Source organism: Protopterus annectens, chromosome 7.part0 (genome assembly GCF_019279795.1).
Source record: "Protopterus annectens isolate FY-2018-M chromosome 7.part0, PAN1.0, whole genome shotgun sequence".
Lineage (NCBI taxonomy): Eukaryota > Metazoa > Chordata > Ceratodontiformes > Protopteridae > Protopterus > Protopterus annectens.
Window position 1 is genome coordinate 1,241,062,887 of NC_056739.1, and position 14,932 is coordinate 1,241,077,818.

At 40.5% G+C, this 14,932-nt stretch overlaps 1 protein-coding gene across 1 annotated transcript in view; it reads right to left on the bottom strand.

Annotated features, from left to right (window-relative positions):
* Positions 1–14,932, bottom strand: part of DENND4A (DENN domain containing 4A) — a 2,763,357-nt gene that overhangs the window by 33,091 nt on the left and 2,715,334 nt on the right. Inside the window, exons 38-40 of the mRNA XM_044077857.1 lie at positions 14,367–14,417; positions 5,202–5,229; positions 1,604–1,629 (exon numbers count right to left, since the gene is read on the bottom strand). Coding sequence (XP_043933792.1) covers positions 1,604–1,629; positions 5,202–5,229; positions 14,367–14,417 — 105 coding nt within the window. The remainder of the gene's footprint in view (positions 1–1,603; positions 1,630–5,201; positions 5,230–14,366; positions 14,418–14,932) is intronic.

Below are 14,932 nucleotides of genomic sequence, written 5' to 3' on the forward strand. Positions count from 1 at the left end.
TCTCGCCTACAAGGCAATATTGGACCCTGCCCTACTAGAGATGCTCCATATCCGTAAGTCTAACTCCTTGCAGATTACCCAATTGAAAGGCCTAACTCTAATATGCAAAAAAAAAATAGTTCAGGAGCATACCACCACGAAAATTCAACCTAATTATGTCCTAAAATCATAAAACCAACTTTAATAAAACATTCACATTTAAAAATACAAAGATACAAAGACAGCCTGTCCAATTCAACACGATAAGCGCTTTCGGCCTTAACCTTCCTCAGATCGTAATCTGTTCAGCTTTCTCTTCATGAATTAAAACAGTTTCCTCCAATCATTAGCTCTCCTCAGGGCTAACTTCTCTTTTTTAGCCTATCAAAGGAATAACCAATAGGATATCATCTCCAGAGTCAAGCATCCATCTTTATCCTATAGAAATGCACCTTCCTTTTAGAACAGACTTAAGCTGTACTACCGCATTCAAACCAGGGCTACGATCGGCTCTTAAATTAATAATCCAGTTAATTTCAGTCATTTTCATGTGATTTTGTAAGTCATCACCTCTAATCCCTTCAAACACCTGTTCAATTACTTTAAATCTAAAAGAATATGATGGGCATAATAAAACATAATTAGCCAAGGCATTCTTTTTATCTTTATTTTGTATACCTCTTAGATGCTTTCTTTAAACTGTCGATCAGTTTTTCCTACATAATATGTGGGACATTTCAAACAAGTAGCGAAATATACAAGATGTCTAGTATTACATGTAGCCCTGTTATTAAAACGGAATTCTGAACCAGTTATGGGATGATAAAAATAATTTGTTGTGTCAATGTAGGCACATGCTTTACATTTCCCACATTTAAAAGTTCCTTTTCTTTTTGGATCAGTATGATATGCTTTAGGGAAACCAACCTTGTTGCATAACAATCTTTTAATGATGTTCTTGTTTTTGAAAATAAACCTTGGCTCTTCTCCCACTATGTTTCTTAGTCTCTCGTCCTCTGTCAAAACTGGCCATTACTTCTGGATGATTTGACAAATCTTTGGTGTATCGGTACTATAAGTGAGCATGCAACTCAACGTTTGTTGAGTATTATTTACTCTGGAGGTTCTCTTCGAGTCCATGTTGATCTCTTGAGCAGAAAAACAGGGACATCCCTTTCCTTTTCTAATTCTTTTCATGCGTTGGAGCTCAGTGACAATATCCTTCTCTGCGTATCCTCTATCATTTAAAAAAAGACCATAATATCTCTCTTTCTGCTTCAAAGTCTCCATCCATAGTACATAACCTGGAGGCACAAGTTATTTGATTTTCAATAATGTTCTTGAATACAAATCTAGGGTGCAAATAATTGTTTTTCCAAGTATCTTTCCTATAGCTGGAAATCTCTATTCCCAAGACAGGGTCTAGCATCAACTTAACATCCAAAAATTCAACTTCTTCCTTAGAAGTATTTAAAGTGAACCTAAGAAAGGTGGTGGTATCATTCAAATAATAAACAAATCTCGACAGTTGTATATCATCACCTCTCCAAAGGACAAATATAGCACCCACAAATTGTCCATAAAAAATCAAATTTTGCTCCCAAGGGTTTGTGGCATTAAGGACCTTGTCTGATTCACATTTGGCCAGGACTAAGTTGGAATAACTATTGGTACAGGGGGTTCCCATAGCTACCCCCGTTGCCAATATAAATCACTGCCATAGGTAAAGATGTTATTTTCTAAGATCAAATCAAGTAACGTACATATTAAGTCCATATTCACAGTTGATGAAGGTGCAAAAAGTACAGTTGTGTACACTTACCATAAATGTAGATGTTAGAGTGTATTCACTGTTGCAGTCATCACCTGTGGGGTTATCCCTGCTGTAGTATCCCTCGGCCGGCCCAAATACCAGAGTCAATGTTTTTCATGCATCTGCTGCTGTTGCTTGCTGACCGAGGTCAGGTCGCCAGTGCTATAAAGCAAGGCAGCCGACGCCATTACATCAGTTTTTCTTGCCCTAACCAATCAGAAGCCCAAGTAAATATGGTAAAGTGGTCCTGGTGGCTAAAAGCCACCGTTAGAAACTTATGAAAGAAGATATAAGGGGGAAGGGGGGAGGGAAACCAGGACTGCAACAGTGAATACACTTGAACATTTATGGTAAGTGCACACAACTGTACTATGTTCTTTGTGTTTCACTGTTGCAGCAATCACCTGTTGGAGGATTCCCAAAGCTGAGGAGAGGGGTGGTAGGATTAGTAAGAGACCTAGGAATGGGTCAGCATGCCCTGCAGAACTGCAGAGACAAACTCTGCCCTAGTGTTAGAAAATAGAGGTAGGTGGTAATGCTTGGTAAAGGTATGGAGAGAAGTCAAGGTGGCAGCTTCCAAGATGTCCCTGGTGGGAACTCCTCTGAGGAATGCTGTGGAAGTGGAGGCTGCCCTAGTGGAATGGGTATGAATAAACTTAGGGGGGTGGTCTCCCATGTAACCTGTAGCAGAAATTGATACAGTGTGATATCCATTTGGAAATGGTTTGCTTGGAAATGGGCTTCCCCTCTGCCCCTGGGGCAAAGCTGACAAGTAGTTGGTCTGTTTTCCTGAAGGGTTTAGTATGGTCCGGATCGTATCTGAGCTGTCTGTGCACATCTAGTGAGTGCAGAATTCTTTGCCCCTTGTTTTGAGGGTTAGAAAAGAAGGTGGGTAGATGTATAGCTTGGCTGAAAGTCACATTAGATACCACCTTGGGCATAAAAAAAAAGATTAGTCCTCAGGGAGACCCTGTCTGCATGGAAAATGATGAAGGGCTCAATGGCCATCAGTGCCTGAAGTTCTAAAATTCTTCTAGCTGAGGGAATAGCTAGTAGAAGAACAGTCTTCCAGGGGAGGTATTTTAGTTCTGCTGAAACAGCAGGTTAGAAGGGTGGTAAGGTTAGCTTTTCCAAAACATAATTCAGGTCCCAGGCTGGCGTGGGTGGCCTTCTGGGAGGTCTGATATTAGAAGACCCTCTGATGAATTGTTTAATAAAAGGATGGGAGAACAGTGACTGATCTGTATCAAAATGAGCTGAAATAGCTGAGGCGTGGATTTTAATAGAAGAGAAGGACAGGCCACTATAAAGTAGCTCCACAAGGTAGTCCAGGATAAGAGGGATAGAAGGTTGTGAGGTATTGCCCCCTCTGGACTGGCTCCAGGAGCAGAATCTTTTCCATTTTCCTGTGTAAGATTTCTGGTGCTGGGCCTTCTGGCCTCTGTGATAATGTCTAGGACCTGTTTACTTAACAGGGGCCCCTTGTTTGCCTTTACAGTATTAGCAATACTGATAGTTTGAGAGTCTGCAAGTCTAGTTGCAACATCCCCCCCACCTGTGTCAGAGGTCTGCGATCAGGGGAAGCTGCCTGGGAAGCTGTAATGTCAGGCTGTGCAGTAAGGGGTACCAATGATGTCTGGGCCAATCTGGAGCAATGAGGATGGCCTCTGATCACTCCTCCCTTATTTTGATCAGTACCTTGGGAATAGAAGGCAGAGGAGGGAATGCGTACACTAAGAGGGAGTTCCAGGGGAAGGTCAAGGTATCCACCTTCCACGCTAGGTGGTGTTACTCCCTGGTACAGAATTTTTTCAGCTGATGATTGAGATGCGAAGCAGAGAGATCCACCTCCGGAGGCCCCCACTCCTGAGTGATTTGTAAAAAGATTTTTCTGTGGATCTGCCATTCGTGGGGGTCCAGTAAGTTTCTGCTGAAGTGTTCTGCCAGGGTGTTGTTGATCTCTGGTAGGTATTGGGCTATTAGGTGTAATCCCATGGAAGAGGCTGTCAGCCAGAGGTTCATGGCTAGCCTGCACACAGGGTAAGATTGGATCCCTCCCTATTTGTTGATGTATCACATTACTGTGGTGTTGTCTGTTTTGATAAGGAGAACCCCTGGCTCGAGATAGGGTTTAAAGGATGCCAGAGCCTTTTGTACTGCCATCATTTCCTTCTGTTTGATGTGTAAGGGAAGGTGCTGGGCATCCCAAAGACCTTGGGTGCACCTGCCTTCTAGTTGAGCACCCCAAGCAATGTCTGAGATGTTGGTGGTAATGGTCTGCCCAGTTGGGCGAAGGGTGAAGGAAAGACCCTTGGTTCTTGGCACAGGCCCCTGCCCACCAGAGAAACTCGTCCCTTATACAGGGGATCAGAGGGAGAGAGGTCTCTAGAGGTTGAGAGTGCTGACACCAAAGGTTCTTTAGATACCACTGAAGTTTTCTCATGTGAAGCCTGGCCAGAGGAATTAGAAGGATGCAAGGTGCCATATGTACCCCAAGGCTTGCAGAAACTTCCTCACAGTGAGGTGACTTCTGGAAGTCAGCTGGGTAATGTAGAGGCAGGAAGCTCTGCTTTTCTGGGGATAGGAAGGCCATTTGCGATACTGTGTCCAGCAGTGCTCCCAAGAAAATGATCTTCCTGGAGGATGTATGCTTCGATTTCTTCTTGTTGATGGTATACCCTAAGGAGGTTAGGAGGGTTTTGACAAAGAGGAGGTCCTTGAGTAGCCTTTTTCTGCACTCTGCAAGCATGAGGGAGTCGTCCAGATAAGGGTAAATCTGTATATTTTTCTGTCTGCAAAAGGCTATGGCCAGGGTTAAGCATTTGGTCAATACCCTGGGAGCAGCAGATAAGCCAAAGGGTAGTGAAGAGAACAAGTGTTGTGAGCCTGCTCTGAAGTGAAGGAATTTCCTGCAGGAATCCCTTATGAGGATGTGGAGGTAGGCATCTTTTAGGCCTAGGGTAACTAACCAGGCATTTTGTCAGCATAGCTGCTGCAAAGTTAGCATTTTGAATTTGGGGACCACCAGGGAGGTATTCAGTATGGATAGATCCAGGATGGAGCGCCAAGTGCGCTCTTTTCTGGGAGCAAGGAATAGTTTGGAATAAAAGGCTTTGCCTGTTTGACCTGAGGAGACAGGTTATACTGCCCCTTGGGATAGGAGAGTATGGAGTTGTTTCAATGCCTCTGCCCACTGACTTGGAGGTAAATCTGGGTAACCTCTTGGAATTGGGAGATCACTGAAAGAGAATTTGTATCTCTGAAAAATGATCTTTAAGACCCATTGGTCCTTTGTTACAGAAAGGCAATTTTCTTTGCAGAGGGAGAGCCTTCATCCTAGTTTTTGGTGAGTGAAAAGAGGGCAGAGGGAATCATTGAGAGTTTTTGTCATAGAGGGATGGCTTAGAACTCCCTGCCTTTGGAGCAGAAGTGGTCCACTGTTTGGTTCTCTGCTGTCCCTGGTATAGGAGTCTGGGTGGTCTGTCCATGCGGGGCTTACCTTGCCCCTGTCCTGCTGAACCTAGGAGATTGGACCTGAAAGAAATCTTTTACTGTTTGCATAGATTTTGCTTTGTCTTCTATCTTTTTAAGCACCTCTTCTACTTTTATTCCAAACAAATGGTCCTTATCCAAGGGTGCATCAATTAATTTAGACTTGATATGATCAGGGAAAGGTTGTTCCTTCAACCATGCATGTCTCCTAATGACAGATCCTGACACTGCTGCCCTGTTTGAGGTTTCTAGGGTGTCATATACACAATGTAATGAGTGTTTGGCCACTTCACAAATAGAGCAAAGTAAATCTGCTAACTCTTTCGAATTGGCGCAGTCAGGAAAGGTTGAAATCTTTTGCTTTAATAGTTCTAAAGTGTGTTGTTGATATTTTAACATGTGGAACTGACAGTTGAGTGCTCTGATAGCTAAGGTTGCAGAGGTGTATACTTTTTTACCCCATCTGTCCAGAGCTCTGGAATCCTTGTCAGAAGGAATAAGATTCTTTGCAGAACTAGCCTTAGCTCCTTTTGGTCCTTGTGTAATGACCTCTGGGTCTGCAGCAGGATTTCTGAACAGGTATTTGAGAGGATCCGGTACTCTGTAATACCTGTCAGGTTTACTGGGAGCAGGTGGGAGGGCGTCAGGAGCTAAGCTGGATTCATGGAAGACATCATCCACCACCTCTAAGATAGGGGGGATGGCCAAGGGTCTGTGCTGGGGCAGGTCTAGAAACATTCTTAGTTTTTTCTTAGACTGAGGGAAGTCCTGGGATTCCCATTGGAAATGTTCCCTGAGGGTGTAAAGGGTTTCCCCAAAGGAAAAATATTCTGGTGGGGAGGCAGAAGGAATGGATTCCTCTGCATATGAATCCTTATAAGCAGTCAGAGGTTGTTCCTCTTCAAAATCTGAATAATCAGATTCCTCAGAATCCTCTTCTGTCAGTATTTCAGGAGAAGGGTCTCTTTTCCTTTTAGAAGTTGTGGCTTGACTACCCCTGATAAGGGAGATAAGATCCTCCGCCATTTTAAGCATTTGGGCTTGGGGTGGTGGAGCAGGAGTAAGATGGTGGCTAGAGGTAGATTTCCTAGGATTGGCCTTGCTTCTAGGCCTAAGAGTACGGTAGTTGGATGAGAAGGCGTCGGTTTTAGTCTAGATTCGGTAGTGCGAAAACCTCCTCGGAAGCCGGTGCCTGCACTGGGGCTCCGGACCCAACCGAGGCAGAGACAACCAAAGGCTCGGAAGACGAAAATTTCTGCGGCATACCGAACTCCGAAAGGGTCTCGGTAGAGGCCTGCAAAGGTATTGTATTGGGCATCAGGAGCGGCGAAGGCTCCTCATTGAATTCTAGAGAACTGACGACCTTGCTTAGCGGTAGAGTCGTCGGAAGGCTTAGCCTTGTGTGGTCTGTCTCTATCTTTATCTTTACGTTTTTTCAGAATGTCTATGGATTGTTGGCTGCCGGACGCCATTTCAGAATGCGAAGATGGAAGACAAAAATACCTGGCTACAATAAGAGCTCTATGACGAATGGTTCTTTCGTTAAAGAGGGCACAGAACTGACAACGGATGACGTTGTGGCCTGGGACTAAACAAGTGATGCAGTATGAATGGAAGTCTCAGTGTGGGATCTGCTTTCCACAGGTGAGACAATTGTTAACTTTTTTGGATATCGGTTAGTGCAAGAAAAAAGGATTCCCAATGGGGTACTTAGCTTTAGACGTTTTCAGCTGTAATTCAAACTCTGGTAGCAACCGATCGGCACACTTGCAAACTGCTTCTGCTATGGGCTCCATGGCAAGAAAGACTGATGTAATGGTGTCAGCTGAAGACCTAATGTTAGTCAGCAAGTGACAGCAGCCGACGCAGAAAAACATTGACTCTGGTATTCGGGCCGGCCAAGGGCTACTACAGCAGGGATAACCCCACAGGCGATGACTGCAACAGTGAAACACAAAGAACATCCTCAGATTGCTTCTATACCAAATTGATTGGGTATAACAGTGAACAAACTATTTATATCCATAGTAACAAGTAGCAGTTACGAGTAATCATTTATTTAATTCATGATCAAATATAATTTCTCAATAAAATTAGCAGTATCTTTTAGGATGGTACACTGCCTTCGGTAATAATTTTTTCAATTCCTCCTCAACAAACATAGATAGAGGTTCAGTAATCCATCTTCTTTCTGATACAATGGGACGCACTGGAGGGTCAACTTTGTTCTTATGAATCTTGGGTAGATCACCAGTAGATGGAATCATGAGGTTAGTCACTTAAAAAAAAAAAAATCATATAACTCTTGATAACCGTCTATTCATAAGCATTTCATATAAGATGTCTTGTATATTTATAATCATCTTCTCCACTTCCTTCTTAGACACTTTCCTATAGGTTTTCAAGTCATTCAACATGTTCTCCATCTTTTTCCGATACTGTATGGAGTCCATTACCACAATAACTCCAACTTTGTCAGCTGGTTTGATCACTACATCATCTCTGTCTCTCATCCGACATAAGGCTTTTCTTTCACCAGCAGTCATGTTATAAAAATGCGTATTTCCTTTTTCTTGTCTCAAGTTAGCTACTTCATTTTCACACAAACGTGTGAAACGTTCCACTGCTGGGAGGTTCACAGGAACAAAAGTACTGGGTTTCCTATACGAAGTCTTCATTTGTGTTTGTTTATTGCCAAAGATATTTTTCAGAGTGCCATAGGCCGATATTTATGTACCTTAGGCATAGACTTGAAGTTAAGTAGGGTATTCAACCACAAAGAAATCAATAAGATCCTTACCAATAAACCTCTCCATTAACAGATCATGCATGTGCGTGTGAACATTAATAATAAGTTTCATAACCTCTGATCTAGTGTATAACCTATAAGTTTCAGTGTCACTCAACATTACATGCATACTACTTAGGTATTTATCATTGTCCATCAAGACAATAGAGCCCCCCTTGTCATATGGGAGTATAAATAATTTCTTGTTTGAAACAAGTTCAAAAACAGCTTTAAATTGTAAATCAGAAAAATTATACAACATCTTCTGAGGTCTCTATCTCAATAGCTCACATACATCATACTCACATATCTTCAGAAATGCTTCAACCAAAGGAGGGTTGTTCAGGACAAATTCACCATGTTTCCTCAAGCTTACAGATTAATGAACAGTATTTCCATAAAGACATTTTAAAAAAACATTGCGCACAAAAAGCTTTAAGTCGTTAAGAACATCATGCAATAAGGAACCTTATGCAGGAATAAAAGAAAGTCCTCTATTCAATACCTCATGTTGAGGCTCAGTTAAAACACGCAAATAAATATTCACCACTAAGTCTGGAGTATCTTGCTCCATACAACTGGACCTAGTTCCATCTGACCTGTCAGTTGTGCCTGTTTTCTTTTCATCCTGTTTCTGCTCTGTGACTGGCCTCTTCTTTCCTGTATATCAGGTTTTACCCGGTCTGGTAACTAATGATGTAAAAAAGCCAAGCTTGTGGATAAACCGTTATATTTATTATATTTTCATTCAAATGCATATCAGTTACATTTGTTGACAGTCTTGTAGTCACATTAGAACTGGAATCTATAGTAGAAACAGATGGTTGAGAGATAGGAGCACCAAGTGGAGCCATAATCTCATTTAAAAGTTTTGAGTAGACACAGTACATTTACCCTGACTACTGTCTTTATCAACCATATTAGAGTCAAGTTCAATTTGTTGACGTGCAGCACTTTTTGGCCACGAAAATGTGTGCCCATCACGAAAGACAGCCATATCCCTAGCCAGCTTTCTGTATTTAACATCGCATAAACTTTTTTTTATATAAACTTACATCCAGGAATAAATCATCAATCTTATGTTTACAAGAAATAGTGGTTGCATAAGCATTCATTAGCTCCATGGCAGCGACAATCTCATTCCGTACAGTATTTTCAATGAGTTCAAAAATTTTTAAAAGCAATTCTAGATAATCAAAGCCAAGTCTCAAATTAAGTGCTTGCCATTCTTTCAGTAAAGCAGGATATAGGTTCCCATCGGTGGGCATCCTCAACACTCTAAGGCCTCTCAGAACAACCTTATGGTGAAGACGTTTCTAGATGCAGTCTCTTCCATTGTAAACGTTTGTATTTATAAATATTGTTCTCAAAACTTCTAAAATGTTTCATAAAATCACTAAAATCCACCATGGAAGAGCAAGTCTCAGTAGCAACTCTATCATTGCTCACATTTAAAAGAGTATTACCTTCCAGACATAATGCTTGATCTAAATGACCGTATAAGATAAAATCATTATCTGCACTTGGATTATAATCAAGTTCAATGGTACCTCCTTCCGCCATGCTCCGTGTAACAAGAACAATGTACATAAATGCAGTGAACATAGATAAAAACTGGTTTGTAAACAAAAATTAACTAAGAAAACAACAAAGAGAACCAGTTAAACATGGCAAAAGGCATAAAGACTTAAACCTGCATTCCTGATAAAAAGATGAGTGCTTTCACACCAAACAGGGTGTAACATCAGATCTACTAAAGAACTCTAAAGCAGCCATATAAATACTCACATAATCTTTCAAAATTACTGGGCTAAACCATGTGACCTCAGATGAAGTTTTAAAGGAATATACTCATTTAAACCTCTTCCTTTATCCGACTGCAGTGTCAACATCCATTTTATCTGTAGACACTCCATTTTACTTCTTACATCTCCTCCCCTAATATTTTTCATAAAAAATTTTAATACAATAAATTTAAAAGAGTGACCGAGTCCTACATTGGTAACATGCTTAGATTAAGCATTCCTATCATCACCCTTACTAATACAACACAAATGTTCCCGTATGTGATCTCTCAAACTGTGATTTGTCTACATAGCAGCATTCACATAGATCTCATACGGCTAAGTATACAAGATCATGACTAGAACATTCAGCATAAAAAATCAAAATTATACAATTGTCCAGAGTCAGGATGTCTATAACTCACAGGTTCTAATATAACTGCACATTTTGCATGACCTGCAAGAATGCTTACCAACGCTATTTGAAACAGCTCTAACAGTATTGTCCTTTTTTAATGGGGTTTTATAGTCAAGCATTCATTTTAAAGACAAATCTTTCTTCAAATTTCCTTATGACAGAAGCAGTTTACAGAGTCTGGCTCAGGGTTTAATTTGGGCTATTAATCCTGCTTATAAATTGTTTTGTTTGGTAAAAGAAAGAGGGATGCCTCTTTTCCTGAAGAGATTCAAGATTTTGAATCTGGACAAGGAAGATGAAAGGTCAGACACAGGGCTTTCTCCTTAGTTTTCCGATTCAGACTGACAGGAGAGCTCGGTTTCTCATTCTCCCTGTGGGGATTTCTCTTTCACTGAGACTATTTCCAGAATATGACAGCGTTTTCAGTGGGAGAACACTGAGGTTTCTTACTCTTTCAGAAAATATTACGAACTGCTACAGAAGTAATTTCCAAACCTTCGCCCTTTTCCTCCAGTTCTGCCAGCTCTGGAGGATGTGTGTGTCACTGCCTGTAATTTTCCTGATAGTCAACCTTCTGAAAAAGGCAGACAGAATGTTTAAATTTCCTCAGTCTTTTAAGTTTTTATACACTCTTCCCAAACCTTACCCAGCAGCTATAGCTTTAGTTAATCCTACTGCTGCTAAATATTTGGTTAATTCTAATCCTACTCTCTCTGACAAGGATGGGAAGATTATTGATACGTATGGGAAAATGTGTATGCTTCTGCAAATTTGATTTTCAAAATTTTGAACTGTCAGGTTCACACATTAAAGTTTACTCAAATTGTGAAAGTATGAGGAATGTTTTCTCTGCATTTCCTTCTTGTGTGGAAAATCGGTTTTAAATAATTTGACTTCTTCCGTTGTTCAAGTCACAACTCACTGTATACAGTGTGTGTGTGACTCTCTTCATGCTTCTTCCAGGGATATGACCACTGGTATTCTCTTGGCTGCATTCTCAGAACCTCCCTAATAATGTGAAAAATGAGATTTTAAATTCTCCTCTGGCTACATATTTAGTTTTTGGTTCTTCTGCCTCAGAGGTTTTCAGAGTGTGATGAAAGGGGTAAGTTGATAGAGGGAATTTTTCAGCCTTCCTTTTCAAAATTTTCTAAGGGATTCTCTAACCCGTCATCCAATTTCAACAAAAAACAAAATGCAGTTTCAACAAAATACAGGTACAATTAAAGTTATGTGCTCTCCATAACGATAGATCTGTGTTGTCGGTTTCCATCTTTACTCAACATATGGATCTTTGGATCTGTGCCAAATACTACTTTGACCACTTTCAAGCTTTGGATCCAGTGTTCAGAGTCCTTTCCTTATCCATAATTCCTATGTATTGACCCAACTACCTCAGATCAAGTTTGCCTGCAAGAAAAAAAGGCAAGTATGCAGTGTCTAGGATAGAATCAAAGAAACTAGATGATACATATGGTCGGGATGAACCAAGACCAAGTCAGCCAGGGCATTCTAGGAGTTACAATGCCAAAAACCATAACATACATGGGAAGGGGGAAGGACGGTGGTAAGATGAGGAAGGATCGAAGCAGACATCACAGATTATCCTTATAGTACGTACATAACTTTTGCATCTGATGTTGCCTTTTTTGTCCATTCCTCAACATATGGGACACAGTCCCCAGTTAGGATAGTCCCAAGTACAGCTGAACCAAAGGAAACTCATGACATGACCTGGATTGTATGCCCAGTTGATAATGTGAAATGAAAGTATGAACTTTGGACTAGGTAGTGGCAGCACAGATGTCTCATTAAGTAGTACTCTGGAAAAGGAGGATATCAACAAAGTTACAGATCTAGTAGAATAAGCTTTTCGGGTTGTAGGCAGTGATAAATCCCTTTCTTTATAAACATAAGGAAAACATTCAAACAGCCAACAGGAAAGAATGACTTTGGATACCCCCTTTTCCATCTTGACAGTGGAGTAAAAGACAAACAACTGATCAGTTTTCTGCATGCTGTTGTCCAATATAAACAGAATCATAACTGACTGTGAACATCCAGCAAATACAATGTATATTTGCCTTTGATAATTTTGGGAAACGCACAGGATAATTTACGGATTGGTTGATATATGACTCAGGAATCACCTCTGAAAGAAAAGAGGGACTGATTTTCAAGTGCATGTTGTCTTTGTAAAAGATCATGTAGGGAGGTTTCAAAGACAAGCCAGGGAGCTCAGATATGCTCCTAAAAGATATGATACCAACCAAGAATAAAGTTTTCCTCAATAAAAACTTTAAATCAGCTCTGGCAGCCGGTTCAAAAGGAGGTCTAATTAAGACTTGCAGTAAAAATTGTAATATCCTGGGGAGAAAATGAGTCTTTAAGAGGGGTCTAATAGAAAAGTTCCTCTAAGAAAAGCTTTAGATACTCTTAGGATGCAATGGAAATGTGATTCTCACCAATGTGAAAGGAAGATATGGCTACTAACTGCACCTTGACAGTGGAATAGCTGGCTCTATTCTGAAAAAGATAGGCAAGAAATTCCAGGACTGCTGGAAAAGGATCTGAAAAGGGATCAAGATTGTTTTTAACTGCCCAAACAGTAAACCTTTTCATTTGCTTTTGCAAATCTTACATACAGATGGTTTCTCAGAAGTCAGAATATGAACAATCAAGAACGAAAACCTGGACTGTCTAGCCATGACTGGAATTGGAGAAACCAGGCAGTCATCTTTAGGGATTGAATGCCCAAGTGTGAGAATAGATCTGGAGCGGAGCTCAGCATGCAGGGAGGTCAGAAAAAGGGGAAACCATATGTTGAAGATAAGGCACATAGAGACAAGGACTGGAGGGTAGCCAACTGCAAGGGGGTTCCAAAAAAGTCAAGACCCCTCCCAAAACCAAGGACAATCGAACAAGTCAGAATAACTATTTAAGGGCTTTGCCCCCCCAAACCAGGCAGTCCCTTTTTCCTTCCAGAAAGTCTGAATCTCCACTTTTCTCTTTGGTAACAAATAGTTTCAGAAAAATGGGTTCTGAAGATCGTTCATGAAGGTTGCAGACAGCAGTGGGAGGAAATTCCTCCTTTTTAAGGGGTAATTCCTTGAGTCTCTTATCTTCCCCTGCCCTTCAAAACATTATTTCTCAGGAAGTGATAGAACCAGTTCCTCCTTCCCAGGTATGAAAAGTTTTTTATTTAAGGAAGTTTTTAGTGCCAGAGAAAGAAAAATGCTTTGAGACCAGTTCTGGATTTTTTTTTTTTACCTAGTCCTGTTTGTGATAGCTCCCAAGTTGCTGTCACTTCACAACCTGTATCTCTCCTTCCTCATTCAAGTTTCCTGGTAACATTAGATTTAAAAGATGCTTATCATCATATCTCCTTCAGGGGTTTCTTAAGGTTGAGTGTTTCCGGATCAAATTATCAGTTCTCTGCCTTATCCTTTGGACTATCCACTGCACCAAAAGTATGTTAATGTGCCTGTATAATGCTTAAAGTTGGAATATTTAATATTTAAACCATTTGCACAAAGCAGTACTTATCTTGAAAAGTTTCAATACATACGTTAAATGTAAGAAGGGCTGGTACTCACAAATACCAATACATTCTCATTGGCTGAGGGTAATCTAGGATGGAAAATGTGAGCCAGGAGAACCTATGCTTATCCTACTGACGTAAAAATGGAAGTGGGGAGTGTTGCAGAATGACTTAGGGAGAGGAAAGCAGAAAAGGGGAATAAATCCAATACTGTGGAAGTGTCACAAAGTGAAACCTTTGATGGTCATTAAGAAAGGACTGTGGAATTAAAGTCCAATATTTGTTTTCAGGTAAACAAGACTAGTAAATGAGCAAACATTATGGGTTAGTCAGTTCTAAAGAAAGGAAAAATAAATACTGCCTTTCCATTAACTCTTTTGATTAGGCAACTCATGAGACTGTAGTTTATTTACAAGAAGCATGGTGCCTGAAAGTGAAGACAGCCATTAGTTAACACAGTCAAATCAGTACTGTTTTTAATGCAAGACCAACTGTGCAACAGTAGGAATGGGAGAATTATGCCTTAACCAATAATTGGATGTCAAAACTACTCGACTTCATTAAGTCTAAGATTCTTAACCATACTGCTCAACTGTCCTCGACTTCGCAGGACGCCTACTCCTCAGACTTGGGCTTTCTAGCAAATCACTGAGGATTACAATCACTAAATAATGATAGACATTTGAGGTTAGGACTTCATATCCTTCAGAAAATGCATGTTAATTCAAATCCTGTTATTCTATGAACTTTCTAAGAGAAATCCTTAAAACCTCTCCGTATTTTAGTACTTTGTCCCAGATTTTTGCGCTAAGAGATTGACAGCTATGCTCTCAACCAAGCTGTAATAATAAGGGAGAAAAAATAGTTTACATATCATCCTGACAAGCATTTTTGTCACCTGTGCTAATATAAATGTTGCCCATTACCCGATTCAATTCACTGTGGAGCTCCTTCTCATTTGCTAACCCAACAATGAAAATGGACTAATGCAATATATAAATGATTGGACCTGGAAGCAGAGCCATGTCTTGGTTTGATCACTATCTGAATTATTTCACTGTGGAGCTCTCTCTAATACAGTCACATATCAGTAACACGTTTCACTTGAGATTTATTT